This window comes from Chiroxiphia lanceolata, chromosome 8 (assembly GCF_009829145.1).
Source record: "Chiroxiphia lanceolata isolate bChiLan1 chromosome 8, bChiLan1.pri, whole genome shotgun sequence".
Classification (NCBI taxonomy): Eukaryota; Metazoa; Chordata; class Aves; order Passeriformes; family Pipridae; genus Chiroxiphia; species Chiroxiphia lanceolata.
Window position 1 is genome coordinate 34617453 of NC_045644.1, and position 18827 is coordinate 34636279.

The 18827-nt window shown below is 42.6% G+C and overlaps 1 protein-coding gene across 1 annotated transcript in view; it reads left to right on the forward strand.

Annotated features, from left to right (window-relative positions):
* The window catches only part of IPMK (inositol polyphosphate multikinase), a 38625-nt gene extending 35383 nt beyond the window's left edge, over positions 1-3242 (forward strand). Inside the window, 1 exon segment of the mRNA XM_032694634.1 lies at positions 278-3242. Within this exon segment, the coding sequence (XP_032550525.1) occupies positions 278-912 (635 nt within the window). The 3' untranslated portion in view covers positions 913-3242.
* The last annotated feature ends 15585 nt before the right edge of the window (positions 3243-18827 follow it).

Genomic DNA, 18827 nt, shown 5'->3' on the forward strand with positions numbered 1-18827 from the left:
CACTTATTAAATTACTTGGGGAGCAGGAACCATGTTCTTTTACTGTTTGCTTGATACATTTAGTTTTACTTACAATCCAAGCCCAAGCAGTAGTATTATACAGCAGGTGAGGTGACTGACGGTATCAGAATTCCTTGGTCCACTTTAGGTTGAGTTAATAACTGCCTGAAAGGAAACTACCCGAGTGCTGTCTGTTCCTTCAGATAAGAACTATGAAGATTGTTTGTTTTCCTTTCGGAGGTGAAAATAATCCCAAAATGTATCTTATTTCTTGCAGGCATCTCAAAGTTTTTCCACAGTGGGTACTGCTTGAGAAAAGACGTGGTAGCTGCCAGCATTCAGAAGATTGAAAAGATTTTGGAGTGGTTTGAGGGCCAGACACAACTCAACTTTTATGCAAGCTCACTGCTTTTTGTCTATGAAGGTTCGTGTCAGGCAACAACTGTGCGGTTGAGTGATGTCACCTTGGTGGAGAAGAGAGGAATGCCCAAAGGCCTGTTATCAGGTGGAGATGTGTTGGAGTGTAATAATAATATTCATGTGATAAATTCTACAGAGAATGGAAAAATTGAAGCCTCCGTAAGTAAAGGCTTGTCCAAGTTTTATGCACTTCACAAAAAGTCATGCTCAAAGAGGCACCACAGTCAGCTCTCACTAAAAGTTGAAAACTTGGAGCAAGACAACGTGTGGAAAAGCAGCACGTGCATTGCACAGGAGCACCTGAACGGAAACGTTCTACCCCAACTGGAAAAAGTTTTCTATCACATGCCAGCAGAGACCAAGGAAAGTGCAAACGTTGAAGTCCGAATGATCGATTTTGCTCACGTGTTTCCTAGCAACGCGAAGGATGAGGGCTACATTTATGGTCTGAAAAATCTAATCACAGTACTTCAAAGTATTTTGGATAACTAAATTCTTTGCTATGTTTTTTATTGGGGCCAATGATAAAGAGCAACAACATGAAGAATTTCTGCACTTGTAATGCTGTATACTGGGTTTGTATTGTTCTATATTTTATTTGTCTTTGTACTTTTGGTAGAAGGGTTTAACTTTTTATAATTTCACTCAGGAAAATAATTGATAGTTTATTAGGGAGTGTGAAAGGATGAAGATACTTGAGATATAAAGCAGGATAGGTAAATGAATAGAATGAAGTGTATGTGGTTGTCTTAAATCCAAGGACAGCCAGAAGCAAGGGTTATGTTAGTTCCTGTAATGACTTTAGCGTAGATGACATTTGCCCACTTAGCCTTGACACTGAGCCGCATCTCCATTAACAAATGTTTAGAAAATAGACTGAAAGCTGTAAGGTAGGTGCAGGATCGATGTCCTCAGCACTGCCTTTGTGTTTACTGTATTTGAATAACTGGAGTAACCCTGCTTGGAGAGAAATCCCATGCTGAGTCAGCAGTCTTGCTTGAAGCATCGAAAAGCACTTTTCCGTGTCACGGGAAGATATTGCTGTTCTTTCAGCTCTCATGGGGGCCTTTTCTTCCCCCGTTGTGGGTGTCTGTAGCCAATGTTCACCACTGATGATCAACCACATAATTTGTGTTGAGGTGCTAAGAAAATGCTGGAGTAAAACACCATAACGGGCTTAAACTGCACAATTTCTAGAGAAACTGTTAGTTCCTAAGAGAGAGCAAAAGTATGCAAACGCAAAATGTTCCAGCAAGTAATTTGGTTTAGAAGATTAAGTCAGTCTGTTAATGGAGTGTCTGATGCTGTGATTAAGGGAAATGCCTCACTCTATTGTTCTCATGGCCCTTCTCCAAAAACACTGCTTCAAAAAGCAAACTAATGGAATAGAGGAACAGAGCGTTTTCAGTAAGCCTACAGAGATCTCTGCTGGCCGCTGGCCGCTTGCGTTTTTGCAACAGGCATTTCACGCTTCTGCTACTGGGGAGCACCGATTGGAGCCATGAGCAATGCAGGCAAAGGACTCTCCTGTGGAGATCGTTGGGCCCTGGAGCCACCAGCTGAGCCACCACTTGTGCTAGTGGAGCTGGGGCTCTCCCACCCCAGGCTACAGCTGCCACTGGTTTCTTTTAATGGCACACGGGCAAGCTACGCAATTTGAAGGTTGTCCCATTTCTTCTTCGTGGGGAAAAAAATTGAGCTATTTTATGGAATACTTGAGATCAGGATGATGTATCCAAAGCATTTTTGGTGTGTCTCTTCCGTGTGCTGTGTACGTGGCTGTGCTGCCATGTGTATACAGTGAGCTGTTTGAAAAGTGGAAACGGCCAAGTCTTGCCATCTGTAGAGCAAGACTTTAATGCTTAAAGCAAGCCCCAGGACGAAAACGTTTTAGAATGGTCCTTGGAAACGTTTGTCTTTTCCATGTGGGCTTACCCTGTGACCTTGCTGCTCTCTCTGTACAGCGTTCTGCAGTGTGCACTCAGTTGTGTACATGTCTTGGCAAGTTCTTCATTTCACATCTGTTATCTTTGTGAGAAAGAAACACACAGTTTTTCAAGCAAATATGCTGTGTTTTAAATAAAGCTGAAATTTTATCTGAGAACTTGGGTCGATTGAAGAAACAGGGTATAGAGCTACATTGTTTTAACTTCAGAGCTCATGTTGGCCAAAGCATTCAAGAATGAAACCAACTGTTCGTAACAATGTTTTTGAAGTGTGGGAAAAGAGGCTTGCAGAGGAGGGGCAGTATCATTTTGTTGACAATTTCATGTGAATTATGGTGAAGGCTGAGGGGAAGGTACCAGAAAGAAAGGGACTTTTTTTTCCTACCTGGTATTTCTCTTGCACCATATAGTTAGTATATTTCCAAATCTCTGTGAATTAATTTAAGCCATATTCTAGAAAGAATTTGTGGGTTTGTTTGCTTTGACGCTGATTCCTCTGTTATGATTTCGTTGTTCTGTTCCATAACACTAGGGTACTCCAGGCTTAAGTGGCCTTGTATGATAAATTTACAAGGTTTTATAGAAAATATGGGCAACATCATAATTTTTGTCCTCAGTAATTCATCTCTTCTGGATTTTAATCCATTCTGTGCCAGAGAAATCAGACATTTGCCTCAAAGAAGTCAGTTATTAGAAAATTATCTGTATACTCTTGGTATCATGCACTGTCCTGTCTCTGCTTTAAGATATACTTCCTCAGTGTTTGAATGCTCTTTAAGTATCGATTGTTTTGTTGGCTATGGCAGTGTTTGTAATGCACCTGGAATATTGTCAACCTGTCAGAATATTTTGAATAAAAAAATAATTTTATCATGGTGTTTGTACCGGTAGTTATTATGAATGTATTTCTGTTAATTTAAAATGTAGCTTGAGAGATAATAGTATTTTTTGTTGGAAGTTCTGTAAATAAAGCTTACTGTAGAGGTGTTGGAGCATAGTACCAGCTGTGAGTCTTAAGCCTGCAAAGCCCTTATCTTTACATTGTTGTTGCACATTTTAGACTTGGTGTCTCTGGTGTCTTGTATCTGATCCGATTGTTTTCAGTTACAGCTGGAGATGTATTCACAGAAATCATTCAACAGAATATGGAATTAATCAGAAGATGAAGAGGGAGACGCTGGTCACTGAGCTGGTACAGTGCCATCAATCTCCCTTCCTGACAGCAATGCCCCTTTTGTTCTCTGGCTGAAGTGTACAGGACAGGCAACCGTTATGTGGAAATCTTCATGGGAATGGTAACAAGGCTTGTAGGTATTTCTGTCCCATAAAATGGAAGGTTGGTCCTTGCCCTAGGCTGCTGTGGTGTAGCTGGGTGCTGGGGATGCTGAGGAAACCTGTCATTTGATTTTAAGCAATAAGACTTGGGTTTAGCAAAGCTGACTGTCAAAAGGGAAGACTCATGCAACATTGTCACTCTTGGACTCTGAGAATATATGCTTTTGAAGCCTTTCTGCCTAGGTGACATGAGAAGTGTGTATAGGCTTGCTTAAGGAGAGCTCGATTTGTATAAAGTTTTATAAAAAAGTATTTACATATATGGTATTTTTGGATATGGGTGAAATTTGTTGCATAAATTACATTGGAATTTATTATATCGCTATGAAATGTTTAAAATATTTTAACCAATTTGTTTTATGAACTAAACTGGAGACTTTGCTTGTAGTTGTGATTCTCATGAAACTTGTACTGTTTTTTTTTTCTACTGTAGTGCACAGCCAGTGTTCTTTTCCATAACCTCACAGTTTTATGGAGAATTTTTAAAGTACTCAGTAGATTAGGAAATCACTAATTTCCAGTAATTTGATTAACAGAATGCATATGTTCTTGAAATATTTCAGTGCACATGATATTTTAAGTAATGTTAATGTTACACACCTAGAGACCCTGTAAAACTTCCTCACCTGCATAGAGCTCCTGATTGTGCAGAGTTTAAAATGGGCCTTTTCAGGTGTAACAGCAGCAGTGGTGAAGGGAAGGTGTCACCTACGCTGGCCATGTCAGGTGTGCAGGGGTGTTGACAGCCTGAACCTAAAATCATTGGAATTACTTGCTCGCTTCATGATGTGAAGAACTGTCAAATGTAGGAAGCATCCACATCTGCTGTTTAAAGTTATGAATACCTGTTCATCCTCCTCATTTCTTCTGGGTTTTTTTTTTTTTTCCTCAAGTGAGCTTTCCTCCTGAGTGCCTTCTTTGCCCTTGCCCTTCTGCCTTCTGTAGCATCACGGTGGAATATTTTAATGGAAATTCTTATTTCCTAAAAAGCTTACGCCCCATAACTGCTCTCAAAGTGCCGATATTTCAAAACACCATTAAAAATGCCTCAGATACTGCATGAATGCACAGTCCTCTGAAAGAGGTGGAGTGGATGCTAGTGGGAGATGAGAGTGGGAGATGAGAGTGGGAGATGAGAGTGGGAGATGAGAGTGGGAGATGAGAGTGGGAGATGAGAGTGGGAGATGAGAGTGGGAGATGAGAGTGGGAGATGAGAGTGGGAGATGAGAGTGGGAGATGAGAGTGGGAGATGAGAGTGGGAGATGAGAGTGGGAGATGAGAGTGGGAGATGAGAGTGGGAGATGAGAGTGGGAGATGAGAGTGGGAGATGAGAGTGGGAGATGAGAGTGGGAGACTGGACTGTGGGCTTTATGAAACGTCTTTACCTGGGGTTTGAAGAGGACATTTTTGAGGGCAAGGTGAGTGACAGTCGAACTGCATGGAGTTTTCCTTCCCTTACTGCAGGTAGTGTTGAGCTTGGGAATGGGGAGAGTTCCTAAGGAGGCTGAGCAGGTGTCTTGCAGGGAGGATATGCTGTGCATATTGGTTGGGTTACAGTAGGATGTGATCTGGGAAGTGCATTCGTCTCCATAGCCACAGGCCAAATCCTGCCTGTCCTTCACACAGCAATGTGCAATGGATGCTGCAGAAGAAGATTATCATCCAAAGGGCAAAATGTGTTTGAAAGGGGAAAATTAACAAAGCTAAAGGTTGTACAGCAGAAAACATGTTTGAGCAAGTATCTTTTTCTCTGGTCTCATTTAGTGGATGTGGGCCCTGTGGATTTGGAGTTTGTTACATGACATTTAGTAGCAGATGGTCAGAACAAAGGTGTTTCAAAAGTTTGAGTTGTGTACATTGGCTCAAATAGTTACTTTATTTTTTTTTAAAAAGTGGCCTGTGAAGTAACTTCCAGATACAATGTGTGTCGCATCTGATTCTAAGTGAAACTAGAGTGCACAAAGGCACTTTAATCCTCTGGGAACTGTACTGGAAAGTAGATGAAAGCATGTGAAACTGCACCTGATGCTGTGTTGTTAATTGTTGTTAATTCTACATGCTTGATGGATGAATGTATCTAGTCTAGTCTGGTCTCAGTTTCTTTGATTCGATTGTCTAAAGCCACCCTCAATCTTCTCTAATCTGTATGTGTTTGTAATTTCATTTGCTGTTTTCTGCCATTCTTGGACCATAGGAGGTATTGTTAATATTACCTGTGTTTATTTTATAGAACATTGTACTATGCTATCTACCAACTTTTGTAACTTAAGAAGTGATATTTGGGGTCATTCTAGTAGCTGTATATTTGGCAAATTATTAAAATTTTCTGCAAGTGACTTGCAAGCATAATTGATTTCTTTTTAATACAGGAAGATCATTGAGAAAAAGTTTTCCTGAATATACGTGCACTCTCTCTCCCTCTTTCTCCCCCTCTTTCTCCCCCTCTTTCTCCCCCTCTTTCTCCCCCTCTTTCTCCCCCTCTTTCTCCCCCTCTTTCTCCCCCTCTTTCTCCCCCTCTTTCTCCCCCTCTTTCTCCCCCTCTTTCTCTCCTCTCTCTCTCTCCTCTCTCTCTCTCTCTCTCTCCTCTCTCTCTCCTCTCTCTCTCTCCTCTCTCTCTCCTCTCTCTCTCTCCTCTCTCTCTCTACTCTCTCTCTCTCCTCTTTCTCTCCTCTTTCTCTCCTCTTTCTCTCCTCTTTCTCTCCTCTTTCTCTCCTCTTTCTCTCCTCTCTCTCTCTGTCTCTGTCTCTCTCTCTCTTTCTCTCTTTCTCTCTCTCTCTGTCTTTCTCCTATTTTTTTGTGCACTCTATAATGGGTATTTCCATTGGATTTACCAGGTTTGCTTTACCATCATATTTTTGTGACAGCATCCATTGCCATTTTTTGTTGGGAATACCTGCTTGTATACAAGAGTCATCTCTATAAAATTAAAAAAAATAAATCTGTACACCATAAAGCCTCCAATACATAACTTGTTTTTGAACAAAACCCCTCTCTCCTTGTAGGAGGTACTTCTCTGAATGAAAAGGGTATTGGAGAAGACAAAGCCATCCCTCCAATTGGGACACAGAGATAAATCATAAATTTGGGACAAGTCAGGGCTCAATGAACACGTAGAAAATGGCAATTTTCCTCCAGGAGGATCAAACCTGCAGGTTCTCTTTAATGTTTGATTGAAAGTTGTGAAAACTGCAGCTTTTGGGGCTGACTTGATTTTTGTCCTTGCCCTTTCACTTGTTGCTTTGCAGTTGTGAATGAAAATGAAATTAGACAACTGATGGGCATCATGGTTGTAATTACATTGGAACATTTGGTGACAATTAATAGTTATTTTCAGATAAGGGGTACTTAAGCACTATGCCTGCATTTACTTTGGGGTATAGAGCATAGCACTCATATTTTACATAAAGTTTTGAGTGAATGAATTAAATTCTCTATGCAGGGCATCTGTACCTAAAATTCCCATAATCCTTTAAATTTATCTTGGAAAACATTTAACAGGACCACTTGTTGATTACAAGCTGTTTTGCATCCACCATCAGGTCCTGAATTCTGAAAGCCTGCAGGAGTTGCCTTACTGCTTCACTGTAAGTTGGTTTGGAGGGGTAGGGTGGTGTTTGTTGGGGTTTTGGGGTTTTTGGGGGGTTTTTTGGTTTTGAATGTGTTGTCTTGCTTGTATACCAAAAGCTTTCTAAATGTGTTCAGTAGTCTTAAATACTGTCCCGTGGCTCTGCACAGCCTTCCTTCTCGTGCTCCAGAATGGAAGAAATATGGAAAACTGGGGGTGAGGCTGTAACTGGCAAAAAGCACAGTTTCGTGAGGATCTGGCTTTGAGTTTTAGAATTAAGAAATCAGTAGTGTTATATATTAAAGAATCTTCTAAAACAATCCCCATTTCCTTGGTTTAAAGTGAAGGAGGAATCGCGCTCCTTCGTTGCCGTTTCCCATCTCTTGTCAGCGGGGTGTCACCCAGCTGGGGTCACCCTGTTGTCAAGCAGATATCCCCTGGCTGGGGGTAACCCTGTCTCTCTGCTGTCTCCTTCCTTATGCACACCTGCATGTTTGAATAGCTGCACAGTGAAACGTGTCAGGGGAGCTGATGTGGCTGAGAACTGCCTCAGACAAAAGAAAATGCCATATGGGGAGGTGTGTTTCACTGGGATCCCATCTGATACATAAATTACTAATTTTCTGCTGTCCTGGCTTCCTCAACTTGGCTCGTTTTGAGGGAGACAAGTGCCTCTTTTGGGCAGTGGAGGCAATAAAAGACTGGGGCTGTACAATGGGAACGGGTGTTAAAGAATCCGTTCAGTGCAAGTAGCTGCAGTGGAGCTGCAGACTGAGCTCTGGTGGGTCCGTAGCCCGAGGCAAGAGGCCATGAACTGCTGGCTCTGTGCACAAAAAAGGGCCTGGGGACCTGTGGCACTGGCCACAGGACCAGACACTCAGAGACACAGCAGGAGCCGACAACCCCCAGGCTTTTCCCATGCTTAGACTGTGAGGGGATAAAAGCCCAGGGGTTCCTTTGTTCCAGGTCCCTCCTTGGAGGAACCAGCTTGAGCTGTTATTTTGTTATTTAGTTACTGCATCATTGTTAAATTATCTTAAGGATATGGACATCTGAGACTCTGCTCTGGGAAACCTGGGGTGGAGCTGGTGAGGAAACCTGGTCTGACTGTGAGTGTGGGGGAGCAGCTGTGAAGGGGCCTCGGTTCCAGCTCAGGTGGTGTGAGAGCGACTGCCAGAGCAGCTCCTGGATGGTCAGACAGGGATGTTTCCTTAACAATGGGGTTGCTAGAGAGCCATTAAAGAGACTCGCCTTTAATATCAGACACTTCATCTCCTGTTACTGCTCTGCTGTCTTTGCTTGTACTTTTCATCCTTCTTGCCATCCCCAAATGTAGACTTCCTCTAAAAGTAACTTAGTGTAGTTTGTGATTGAAGTCAGCACGTGATTTGACGGTAGACTTCATCTAGAATATGAAGTGTAAAATACCTGCTGTATATACACATTTTCCTCTGGCCATCTCTACGCTTACTTTGACCTTGAGCTGAGAAAATAAATCTACCTGTGTGTTGTGCAGTGTCTCTGAAGGGCAGCCTGCTGCCCCAGATGTCATTGCTGCCCTGGATGTGCCCGTTGCTGGTGGGGATTAGTGTCAGCACAAACTTTTTGGTTGATGAAATATAAGGAGAAACTGAGTGTAGCCCATTTTCCCACAGCTTTATAAGCTTTGCAATGTGGCTAGCAATAAAAACTTGATTTTGTTGGCAGATTCAGTGGATATAAATTGGGCCAGCAGATGGGAGCTGTCTAATAGGTGCTGTGCCAAAGTACCAATTTTTGCAAAGTTACTTCTTAAAGGAAAAGCCAGAAATAAACCAGGAATAGCTACAAAGAAAATGCTGACAAGCTGGGCTTTGGGCAATATGAACCTTTTGTTCTCAAATACTCTAATACCCAAATACTGGTGTCTTGTCTGGGATATGCCCTTGGGCTTCCCCAATACCTGTTCGTGTGTGTTTGTGGGTAGGAAGGATTAATTCCTGAAAAACATCTCTTTCAGTAGCAATCAAAAACCTTTGGGATTTTGTATTGGACTTCTCTTCAAGCAGAAAACATTAACAACTTACAGTGTTATGCTACAATGTAAGTCTATAAAAGCAATGGTCCTTCATTGAATGTAGTCAAATTCTAGTTTGAATACTTTAAGTGTGGTTTCAAAATACTGATGGAAAACAGAGCAGGCTGGGCCCTCATGGAGGATCAGACAGCCTTGTGATAGGTCTTGCTCTGTTTAAATCTCACTGTGGTCTCACCTGTGGATGGTGCATCTCCTGAGACACTTCTCAGGTCACCCAGTGTGCGTTTCATCTCCAGCTCAGGCTGGTGGAGCATCTTCCTCCTCTGCCTATGCCACAAAATGCTGAGCTCAGGCACTCCCTATCCTCTTTCCAAGTTTTATTCCAAGCTCTTTACTGTTTTGTTTTGTTTTGTTTTGTTTTGTTTGTATGTATGTTTCTTGGTTTTTGTTTTGTTTTCCTTTTAAATCCCATCTGGAAAATTCCCCCCCAAAAAAGCAGTATTTTTCACCTGTGCCATGTGATGCTCAGGAGCTTTGGTTATCAAAGCCCAGCCCACTTTCAGCAGCACGCTGCTCTCCTTAGCATGTAATGAAAGTCCAGAATAACCCATTACAGTACAGTTATTGCCATGGGCTGAAGTAACTGAGTTGTACAACTTTCTTCATAAAGAAAAACAGTGTTCTTGTGAATAAACAGCATGGCCTCAGGCTGCCTGCTTTCTTCTCTTTTAAATCTGATTTTTACTAAACTTGAGTATCAAAACCATAATTTAAAAATTAAGTAAGAGACATATCATAATGGCTTTTTATCAGTTAAACTGTTTTGTGGTCTGTGTGAGGAAAATGACAGCAGTGTAAAGGTTTATATGCACACAGGTACCCCCAAAATACCAGGCAGTGGAAAGATTTTGGTGAATTTATTTCCAAAAGTTGAGAACACTTAATATCCTTGTACAAAAGCTGCACTAGACCTAAGAAAGACACGCCTTCTGTTCTTAGGGCTTTTATCATCCCCAGCCCCCCTGCTTCGGGGCCTTCAAACATGCCTGCAAGAACTTATCTTCTCTTGTGTCAGCTCCTCTGGAATTCAGGAGGAGAAAACATCTAAAACTGTCTCTGGCAAAGATACCTTTTTCCAGGCAGGAAAGCTGCCTTAAGTGAAAAGAACTCATCTCCTTGTGAAAACTCTTCTGGAAGGTTTTTCTGTATTTACAAGCAATAAAATGGAAAAAGAGCAGTGCAGGCATCAAAGCAATAGTTACTGTTTGTCTGGGTCAAGAGCTGCATTTTGATGAGTTTGGAATTATCACTGGAGAGCTGGGCAGCTCGCACAAGCACTTCTCTTTCCTTTGTGGTGTTTAACAAATGAAACCAAAACCATGGCCCATACATATCTTTTGATTAAATTACAGTTATCCTTAAATCTAATCAAAACGCGTATAACAGGGTTTTTTGGTCTAATTAAAGCCCAGCAGCTCACACAGGCTGTGAGGTGCTTCTGAAACAACCTGAAGGTTTTCAGCATCTTAGCTCGAGCTGTCTCTGAAATCTTGGAGCTGACATAATGTAAAGTTAGTGCTAATGGCAGTTTCTAAGTTTGACCCAAGCTTAGCATTTGCTTGCCTCATACCTGAAAGGAATATAACTGCAAAACCCTAACTTGTGTTAGACCTTCATGCAGGCCTTGAAGGAGAGGTACCTTTGGGGAATGTAAAATGTGTTCCTTTTAGGGATGGCAGTCCTTTGTTCAGTGGCCTTTTCAGCTGAATTGTGCAGTGGGAGAAGTAGGCAAGTGTCCAGTGCTGCATTTCCCCTGCTCTCCTCCTCAGTCAGGGCTCCTACAGAATTCAGCCCATTGACTGGAACCACACACTGGCATTTAATCAGCTGGAATTGGCAACTTCTCCTTACCCTGCCTGAAAGCTTTTTAGGTCCAGTTTCAACATTGCTACTCCAACATTTGAAGCAAGGAGGCTCCAGGTCTCTCCCCCAGAATGGTGGTGCCCTTTAGGAGGCTGTTAACCAGCCTGGCTTTGTCACAGCCTCAGCTTTCACATCCACTTGGAGCATGACTGTTTTAACACCATTAAGCACCAGTGTTTTAACACCATTAAAACTCTGCCTGGAGAAGTAAAACGATTAATTGTTTGGTCCACAAAAGTTGGCGTGCCTCTAGGAAAATAGGAGATACACAGATATCCTGAGTATGCCCTTGATTTTTGCTTCAAGCCTTTCTCCTCACCTGGTACTTACCAGTACAAAAGCAGCTGTGCTGCACGTTGGAGCAGTCAGCAGGACAGCCAGCATGGGAAAACCAAGAAGTGAATAAAGAGGTATTTATAATGCAAAACTTTTTTGCCAGGCAGGAAAGGGAGGTTCCACTTTTAGTCCTCAATTATTCATAGCTTTGTCTAAAGGAAAGTAGCTACCAGGGCATAGAACCCCAGGCAGAATAGACAATCAGTTAAAGAAAGGGTAGGGAGAGAGAACCAGGCTGAAGAAGAGGAATGCATTTGAAAGGAACTGGGAGTTCTCCCTTAAAGAAAAGTGCATAGAAATAAAAGAAGTTTAACAAAAAGAAGAGTTTGTTGCTATGTAGAACACCAGAATAATGGGCTGGCAGTAGAAATTGCTGATTTCATCACAGTAAAGTAGAGCCTGAGAATTGCAGAAGGGTTCCCTTAACATCACCTATATTATCCTTAAGTCCCAATGCAGTATCTCCATGCAAGGCCACTGCATATATCCCATGTGACTCTTAATAAAGTGGAAAACTGAATTCAGTTTTTGCACTAAAGTGGCCTTATCATTTGGTACAGAAAATTCGAGCTGTTGCATTTTGGTTGGTATTGTTTGGTCTGTTTCTCTTGGGATGTGAACTGGAGTTTTCCTCTTGGAGTACAAGTTGCACACCACACCCCTTACTACAGAGTACTGCCAAATACCCTCACAGTCTGCAGGCTGATGCAGTGGTCTGTAGCATCTGCTACATGTTATATTTCTTCCATGCCTCAATAGGAGTATCCTGTTTGTTTGTGGCCAGTGTCCTGAATTCTGGTCCTATTTTGGCTCTGTGTCCCTCAATTTGTCTGGTTCCAGTGACCTTTCTGAGATTCTTCTCTTGCTTCAGGGGTTTTTTTCTCTTTCCCTACCTTTCCTTTAGCAGGAGCTAAAGTCACCACCAGCAGACAATGTTGAATTCTACCACTGGCACATTTTTTTCCGAAATGTGTTAACAGCCACTCAGGCTTGTGCACCCCATCTGTCTCAAACGTGGCAAATTTATCTTGCAGCTTTCTTAAACATGCAGAATGACTGGGGTTTTTGGGCAGAGATAGCATCTGCTGTATTTTCCCTGCCTGCAGTGGGGAGGCCCTGGACCCTCCCAGGTCCCCTTGCACTTTCTGGCACTGCTGTGTCCCCATTCTTAGTGAGAGTGTTCATACCTCACCAGCATGGGGTGATAAACCCTGGAATGGTTCTGGATGATGACCTGCAAAATTCATGGCAGAGATGGCTACTCCCCATGGGGCTTTTAGCTTTTGACCTGCAGTTATTTAAATTAAAAATTATCAGACATAATTTTTATTCCATGCTGGGATCATCTGTGGGCAATGATTTCTCTTTTTTATTTTTTTTTTTTTCACTCAGATGCAGGCAGCATGAGCTGGGCTCTGCATCCTCCAGGAGCCTTGTATTTGTGTTTCAGCTGTGGGATATCTTTAGGTGCCAGGTGAGATGTTCTAAAGTCAGTGTTCCAGTTACCCGGGGAGGAAGTGACAACACTTGTCGGTCCTTTTATAGCACTTAGGTTAAGGTGGAGATTTGGTAAAATAAGGCTAAAATTTTGTATTGTCAATAGTGAGAGTATTTTGTGGAGCTCCCATGGCACTGGAGATGCTTTGTGTCTTATATAGAGGCAGGTGAGGATAAGGGGAATTTACTGGGTGGGCTGCTGAAAACCTCCCTGAATAGACAACAGTATTATAGACAACAACTGTTGAAAACCTCCCTGAATTTTGCTGCCCTGCCTGGAGATCTACAACTATTTTCTTTGGAGGCAGCAGCTGAGATACTGCTGACAATAAAGAGAGCTGGTCTGCCTCAATAAAATGCTGGAGACAGTGCATTAAACCTGACCCTGACAGGTTTACTACTGCTTATCTGTTGGCTTTATAAATATCTATTAGAGAAACCAGTCCATACAGTGTTCTGAAAAATATATTTGTTTCTGTATTAAGAGCCTCAAAAATATCCAAGAGACAGAGGGTACTTTTATTCGAATAAAAGGGAGAGTTCACTGGACAATCCCCAGTGAGGTCTATCCACTTGATAGAGGTTGCAGCCTCTTTTATCCCTTGCCTGAAATGCAGGTCCCTCCCCGTTCCCCCACTGGCTGAGCCACTCCGGGGTTACAGCCTTCCCAACATGCCTGCAATGTGTCCCCAGCTCATTAGGGGAAAGGTCCCCAGCATTTTAAAAATGGAGGTTTCTGATCCTTTGCTGCTGACAGATCCTCTTGTTTCTTGGGCTAACTGCACTTTTCTGTAACTGACAACTGAACAACTGGGAACTTCTCACTTGCCACCACTACAAATTTTGCAAGAGCACCTATTTATTCCTAAATAGCAGGAATGGGATTATCTCATAAGACGTGGCTAAGTAGTAGAGCTCTTACATCAGTGGAGTTGTGGTAGTCTTAGGACTAATTACTGATAATAAGCAGGAGCACTTTCCCAAGGGAAGCTGTGGTACATGCTTAGTGCAATGTGTTACTGACAAATATCAAGAGGGGCTCGGGTCCCAGCAGGGGTAGTCTGGGCTGGTGGGAGTGTTGTTGCCAGAGCAGCTGCTGGATGGTCAGACAGGAAAGTTTACTTAACTCAGTAAAGCTGGGAATTGCTGGGAGAAGTTTCTGCTACGTGGTGAAAAGTTAAGGGAGCCACTCAGCTCTGCCAGCCCTTGCAGCAGGGTTTCCAAGTTGGCCTCAACAGCAGAAACTCTGGAGAGAACTGTAAGCTAAATGTTTCAGCACAGCTTCGGGTTGTGGTGGTTTTATTCTTTTTTCTTTTTTTTGGTTGGTTGGCTTTTTGTTTGTTTGTTTTTTTCCTCTCAGCCAAAATTGAGATTTAAAGAGGTGGCATGTTGGGCATTTGAATTTTGAGTGATAAGAAATTGCTTTACTTACCCCTGCATCTATAAGCTGCAAATGTAGTTACTGGGGTCTTTGCAAACAGTATTCACCTGTGCCTTTGCTGGTCAAATTTTAGTGGTTTTCATGAATGTATGAGGCCAGCTGTGTTTTCTGTACTGGCTATCAACTTCCTCTGGAATAGAGAAACAAAGGAGTTGGTGAAACTATGAACTACATCCAGCAGGTGTGGATTTTTTTTTTTTGGGGGGGGGGGGCATAAAGGATTTTCATGGCTTTTGAGTGTTATTGCTGTTTTTGAGATAGTGATTAGAGAAGGGGATGGGGAAACTCAAAACCCTGAGATGTTAAAAAACAAAACTGACCAAAGGCAGCACTTAGCTATGCAATGCTTTGCAGTGCTTATCAATTAACTACTGGGAGACCTTTTTTTTTGTGAGCAAAAGACTGCTGAGAAGTTACTAACCTGAAAAAAAACGTGGGTTGAGAAACACTAAAAAATACCTTGTCAGAGGCTGACCTGGAGGCTGTGTAGCTCTCCTTGCCCATGGGGGCTGTTCCTGGTGCTGGGAACTGTTGGCTCTCTCTGCTGATGTTTTAGGTGTACTGTGAGGAGTGCCTGAGCAGCAACTCCTATTTATTTGTTGATTTTGGGACAATCGTTTCTTCCAAGGTGTCCTGTCCACTCAGGAAGAATCTTCTTTCCTCGTGAGTGAAGGAATAATTTGGGTTTTTGGTCAGGCTTGAACCGGGGCTAGGGAGCCCTGGTCTGGAGCAGAAATCCCTCCTGGCAAGCGGTGGTGCCATTTCTTCTGGTGAAGTAGCACTTTCATCAAAGACCATTTCAGTAAAAATGGCGACCCTTGTTTTTTGAAGGAAAACCCGCTTTTGTGGAATTTTTGGTCCTCCCCCCTCCCCCCCCCGGCAGCAGTGCTTTTGGCACCAATGCTGAGGTCCTTGTCTTCACCACAGCCTTGGAGCCTGGCTCACAGGGAGTTTGTTTTCCCCCTTGGAGCCTGGCTCATGGGGAGTTTATTTTCCACTCTTGGAGCCTGGCTCACAGGGCATTTGTTTTCTCCCAAGCTGAGGGGAGCTGTGGGTTGACAGGAATGGCTGTCTCCCAGTCACACATGCAGGGGTTTGGGGGTCAAACCACTGTTGGGGTCCTGAGGGATCCCACTCTGGTGGCATCAGGAGGTGTAGATTGCTGTGTTAGTGTCTTGCATACTCTGTGCAGGTCATCTTGGCCTGTGTGGCAGAAAACTGGAAATGAAGTAGAAAGGGAACGTGCACCGTTAAATATGTAACCTTTGGGATGCCTGATACCCTTGGGCTTGCAAAAGCTGAGGATGAGCCAATATCCATGCACATGGAACCATCCCAAAGCCTTGTGTGCCATGTGAGCACTGCCTGCTGCAGAAAGGTGGCTCTGGCTCGGCCGCTGCTTGGGCAGGGAGCTGTTGAGTACCTGCACTCCTGATGCCACCTCCTGCTTCCCTTGGGGGTCCTTGGCATGGGCTCACTTTGGGAAGAAACGGTTTTTTATGTTCTTGGTCAAATCTAGTCAAACCAATGGTATTTGGCAGGTGTCTTGAGGTGTCACGTCACACAAATTTAAAAAAAAACCCACCAAAACCCCAACACAAAACCCCCAAAAGACAGCAGTCTGCACTACATATATCATGTGTAGGAATGCAAAATCTGTAAGAAGAAGAATAATCTCTCCTGTGAGTCACTGGGAATAAAGTGATATTCTTGTTCAAAGGAAAAATTAAAAAAAACCCTGAACAGGACTTGTTGAGGTGTGGGGGAACCAAGTCTGACCCAGCTTCATTCCTAAACAACAGGTTTTCGAGGCTCTATCCAGTTGTTTTCGAGGATGTCAACCTTGATGGCAGGAGCCAGACAGCTCTAATTTGGTGTTTGTAAGTTGCCTGTTGTTATCCTATTGGGTAGAAAGCAGGAGCAGGGCAACAGCAAAGCTCTCAAGGATTCTGGAGGTGTGATACTGCTCTGCAAAAATAACCGTTGTCTCAAGGATGTAATTTTTTTTTTACATCAAGGGTTTCTCTTTTTTTTTGTGTGGGAGGGGGGTGTTGCTTTTTTTGATGTTTTCAAAGTGCAAAAAAAGTGGAGCTCATCACATCAGTGTCCTGTTGGCAAAGCCAGCCTTCATCCAAGCTCAGATCTGCTTTGAAGTCCTGTAGTGAAATCCTGTCCCACTGCTGCCAGTGGGAGTGATGCTATTGAATTAGGTAAGTTGAGGGCTCAATTCTGGGTGTTGATCAGGGAGACTTTGTCTGCACTTTGTCACCTCCTTCCCGACTATCATCTATTGCTGTAGACTGAGGAAGGTCAAACACAGGTAAAATTAGGGTTCACGACTATAAGTGAGCTGCTGCCTGCTGTCCTCATGAGCTTTTATGCTGAAACAATATCAGGTGAGACAACACCTTGCAGAAGCAAAGGTTTCCAAATTCTAGTGGGTACTGCAAGTCCTTTTAGTCCATGACTATGAAATGGTGCTTCAGGTCTTTGTCAAGATGGGGAAAGAAAAGTCCGAACCTGTTGTTCTTAAAAATCTTAACTATTAAAATTTTATTTTAGTGTTATCTCAAATGTAGCTTCGAGTTCTCTTTTTAGATTAAAAAGAAATAGGTGCTTCTGCAGTGCATCAGTTTAATGATGACAAGCTGTTGTGTAGCACTAGATGTCAGTAGTGCTTCACAAGTATCTGTGTCAGCCCTTGCACGCTTTATTTGCTGCCAGTTTTTGGTAAATGATGCCCTTTCCTTATTCCATATTTTCCAGAATAAGCACAGACAAGTATACTGTCCTTCAAAACTATATTTTCCCTTACTTTGCTGTCCGTGGTGAATAACTATCTTAGGTCACTGACTTCCAAAAATAACATGTTTTGTGACATTTCCCTAGATCATGCTTTTTTATTCTTATTTGCCAGCGTATAAAAGTTGTATCTGGCCTTGTAACTGGGCAATTGCTCATTAAAATTCAGATGTGAAAGTTTCAAAAGTGGCTCAAACACTACTAAAGCACTTTTATTTGTAAAAACATACCCTAGGTCTAAAAGGTCTGGTTTAGCTGCTTGCCTTTATTAAACTTACACTAGACACTGTCAGCTAGCTGCTTTAATGAAGAGTTCTTTATCACACTTCAGGAAAGCAAACATAAAAAGGTGGCGGCATAATTGGCTGAAGGACTCAGATTTTTCTTCTGAAAATGCTGTAAAGCAGAAAACACTTTTTCATGGTGATCCTGGCTGTTTCCTAATTCATAATACATAATAAAAAAATACTGTGGCTAATGATGTGACAGAAGGCAGATCATACAGACATTTCCCATCTCTGGAAGTGTTCAAGCCCAGACTGGACAGGGCTTGGAGCAACCTGGTCTAGTGGAAGATGTCCCTGCCCATTGCAGGGGAATTGGAATGGGATGGTGTTTAAGGTCCCTTCCAACCCAAGCCATTCTTGCTTCTCCTTCATAAGAAATATTAAATAGATTAACATAAAATTTCTGAAACCAAATTTCTGTTATTGGAAGAATTTCTGGAGATCGTGGTTATTTCTCAAGGATGTGCTGTTGTAAAAATTCAACCTGTACCGTATAGTTATGGTGTTTGACTTCAGAATGGAGTTAAAAATGTAGGTATGCCTCATGTTTACTCTTGTTTTGTTTTCTTTCTCTCAATGTCACTGTAGCCTCTCAGAGCAGTTGCTGTCCTTGTGTAGTTGGATGCTGGGCAGTCTGTTGGGTTCAGATCCCAGCTGTGCCTCTTGGATGCAGCTCTTTCACAGTGTGGGGAGGAGAGAAAAAGGAAAAAGGAAGCTGTATATAGAGGGAGTTTGCTAAGCTCATCAAATACACCAGAGGAGTCTCAATTACAGAATGAAATGTTGACAATTGCTAATTTTCCCAATATGCCAAGAGCAGTAATCTTTACAATAATCTGTGCATGCATTGAATTTGATGAGATGGAAGGATATTACTCATTTTGCCTAATACAAGAGCTGGGAATATAACATGAAATAGCTGTCAGGTTCAGGGTAAACAAAGTACAGTGAAACTGCAGAGTTCATTCCTAGGGGGGACTGCAAAAGTTTATGTGCTGGAAAGGGGAATAAAATTGATGTTAAATCAAGACTGATCAGGGACAAGAAGTCCAGGTATGGAACAGGGTGCAAAGTCCTCAGCAGAGACTGTGCATGAGGATAAACAGATGTTTGTCTGGTATGTGGAGGGGTATCAAGCCTGGGAAGTGAGGCAGCATGTCCCTCTGTCGCTACTACTAGTCTTGCTTTCTGTCTTTATGTAAAGTAATAACAAAAAATTTGTGAGAATAAGCATCAGGAAAGAGATTTCTACTGGGAA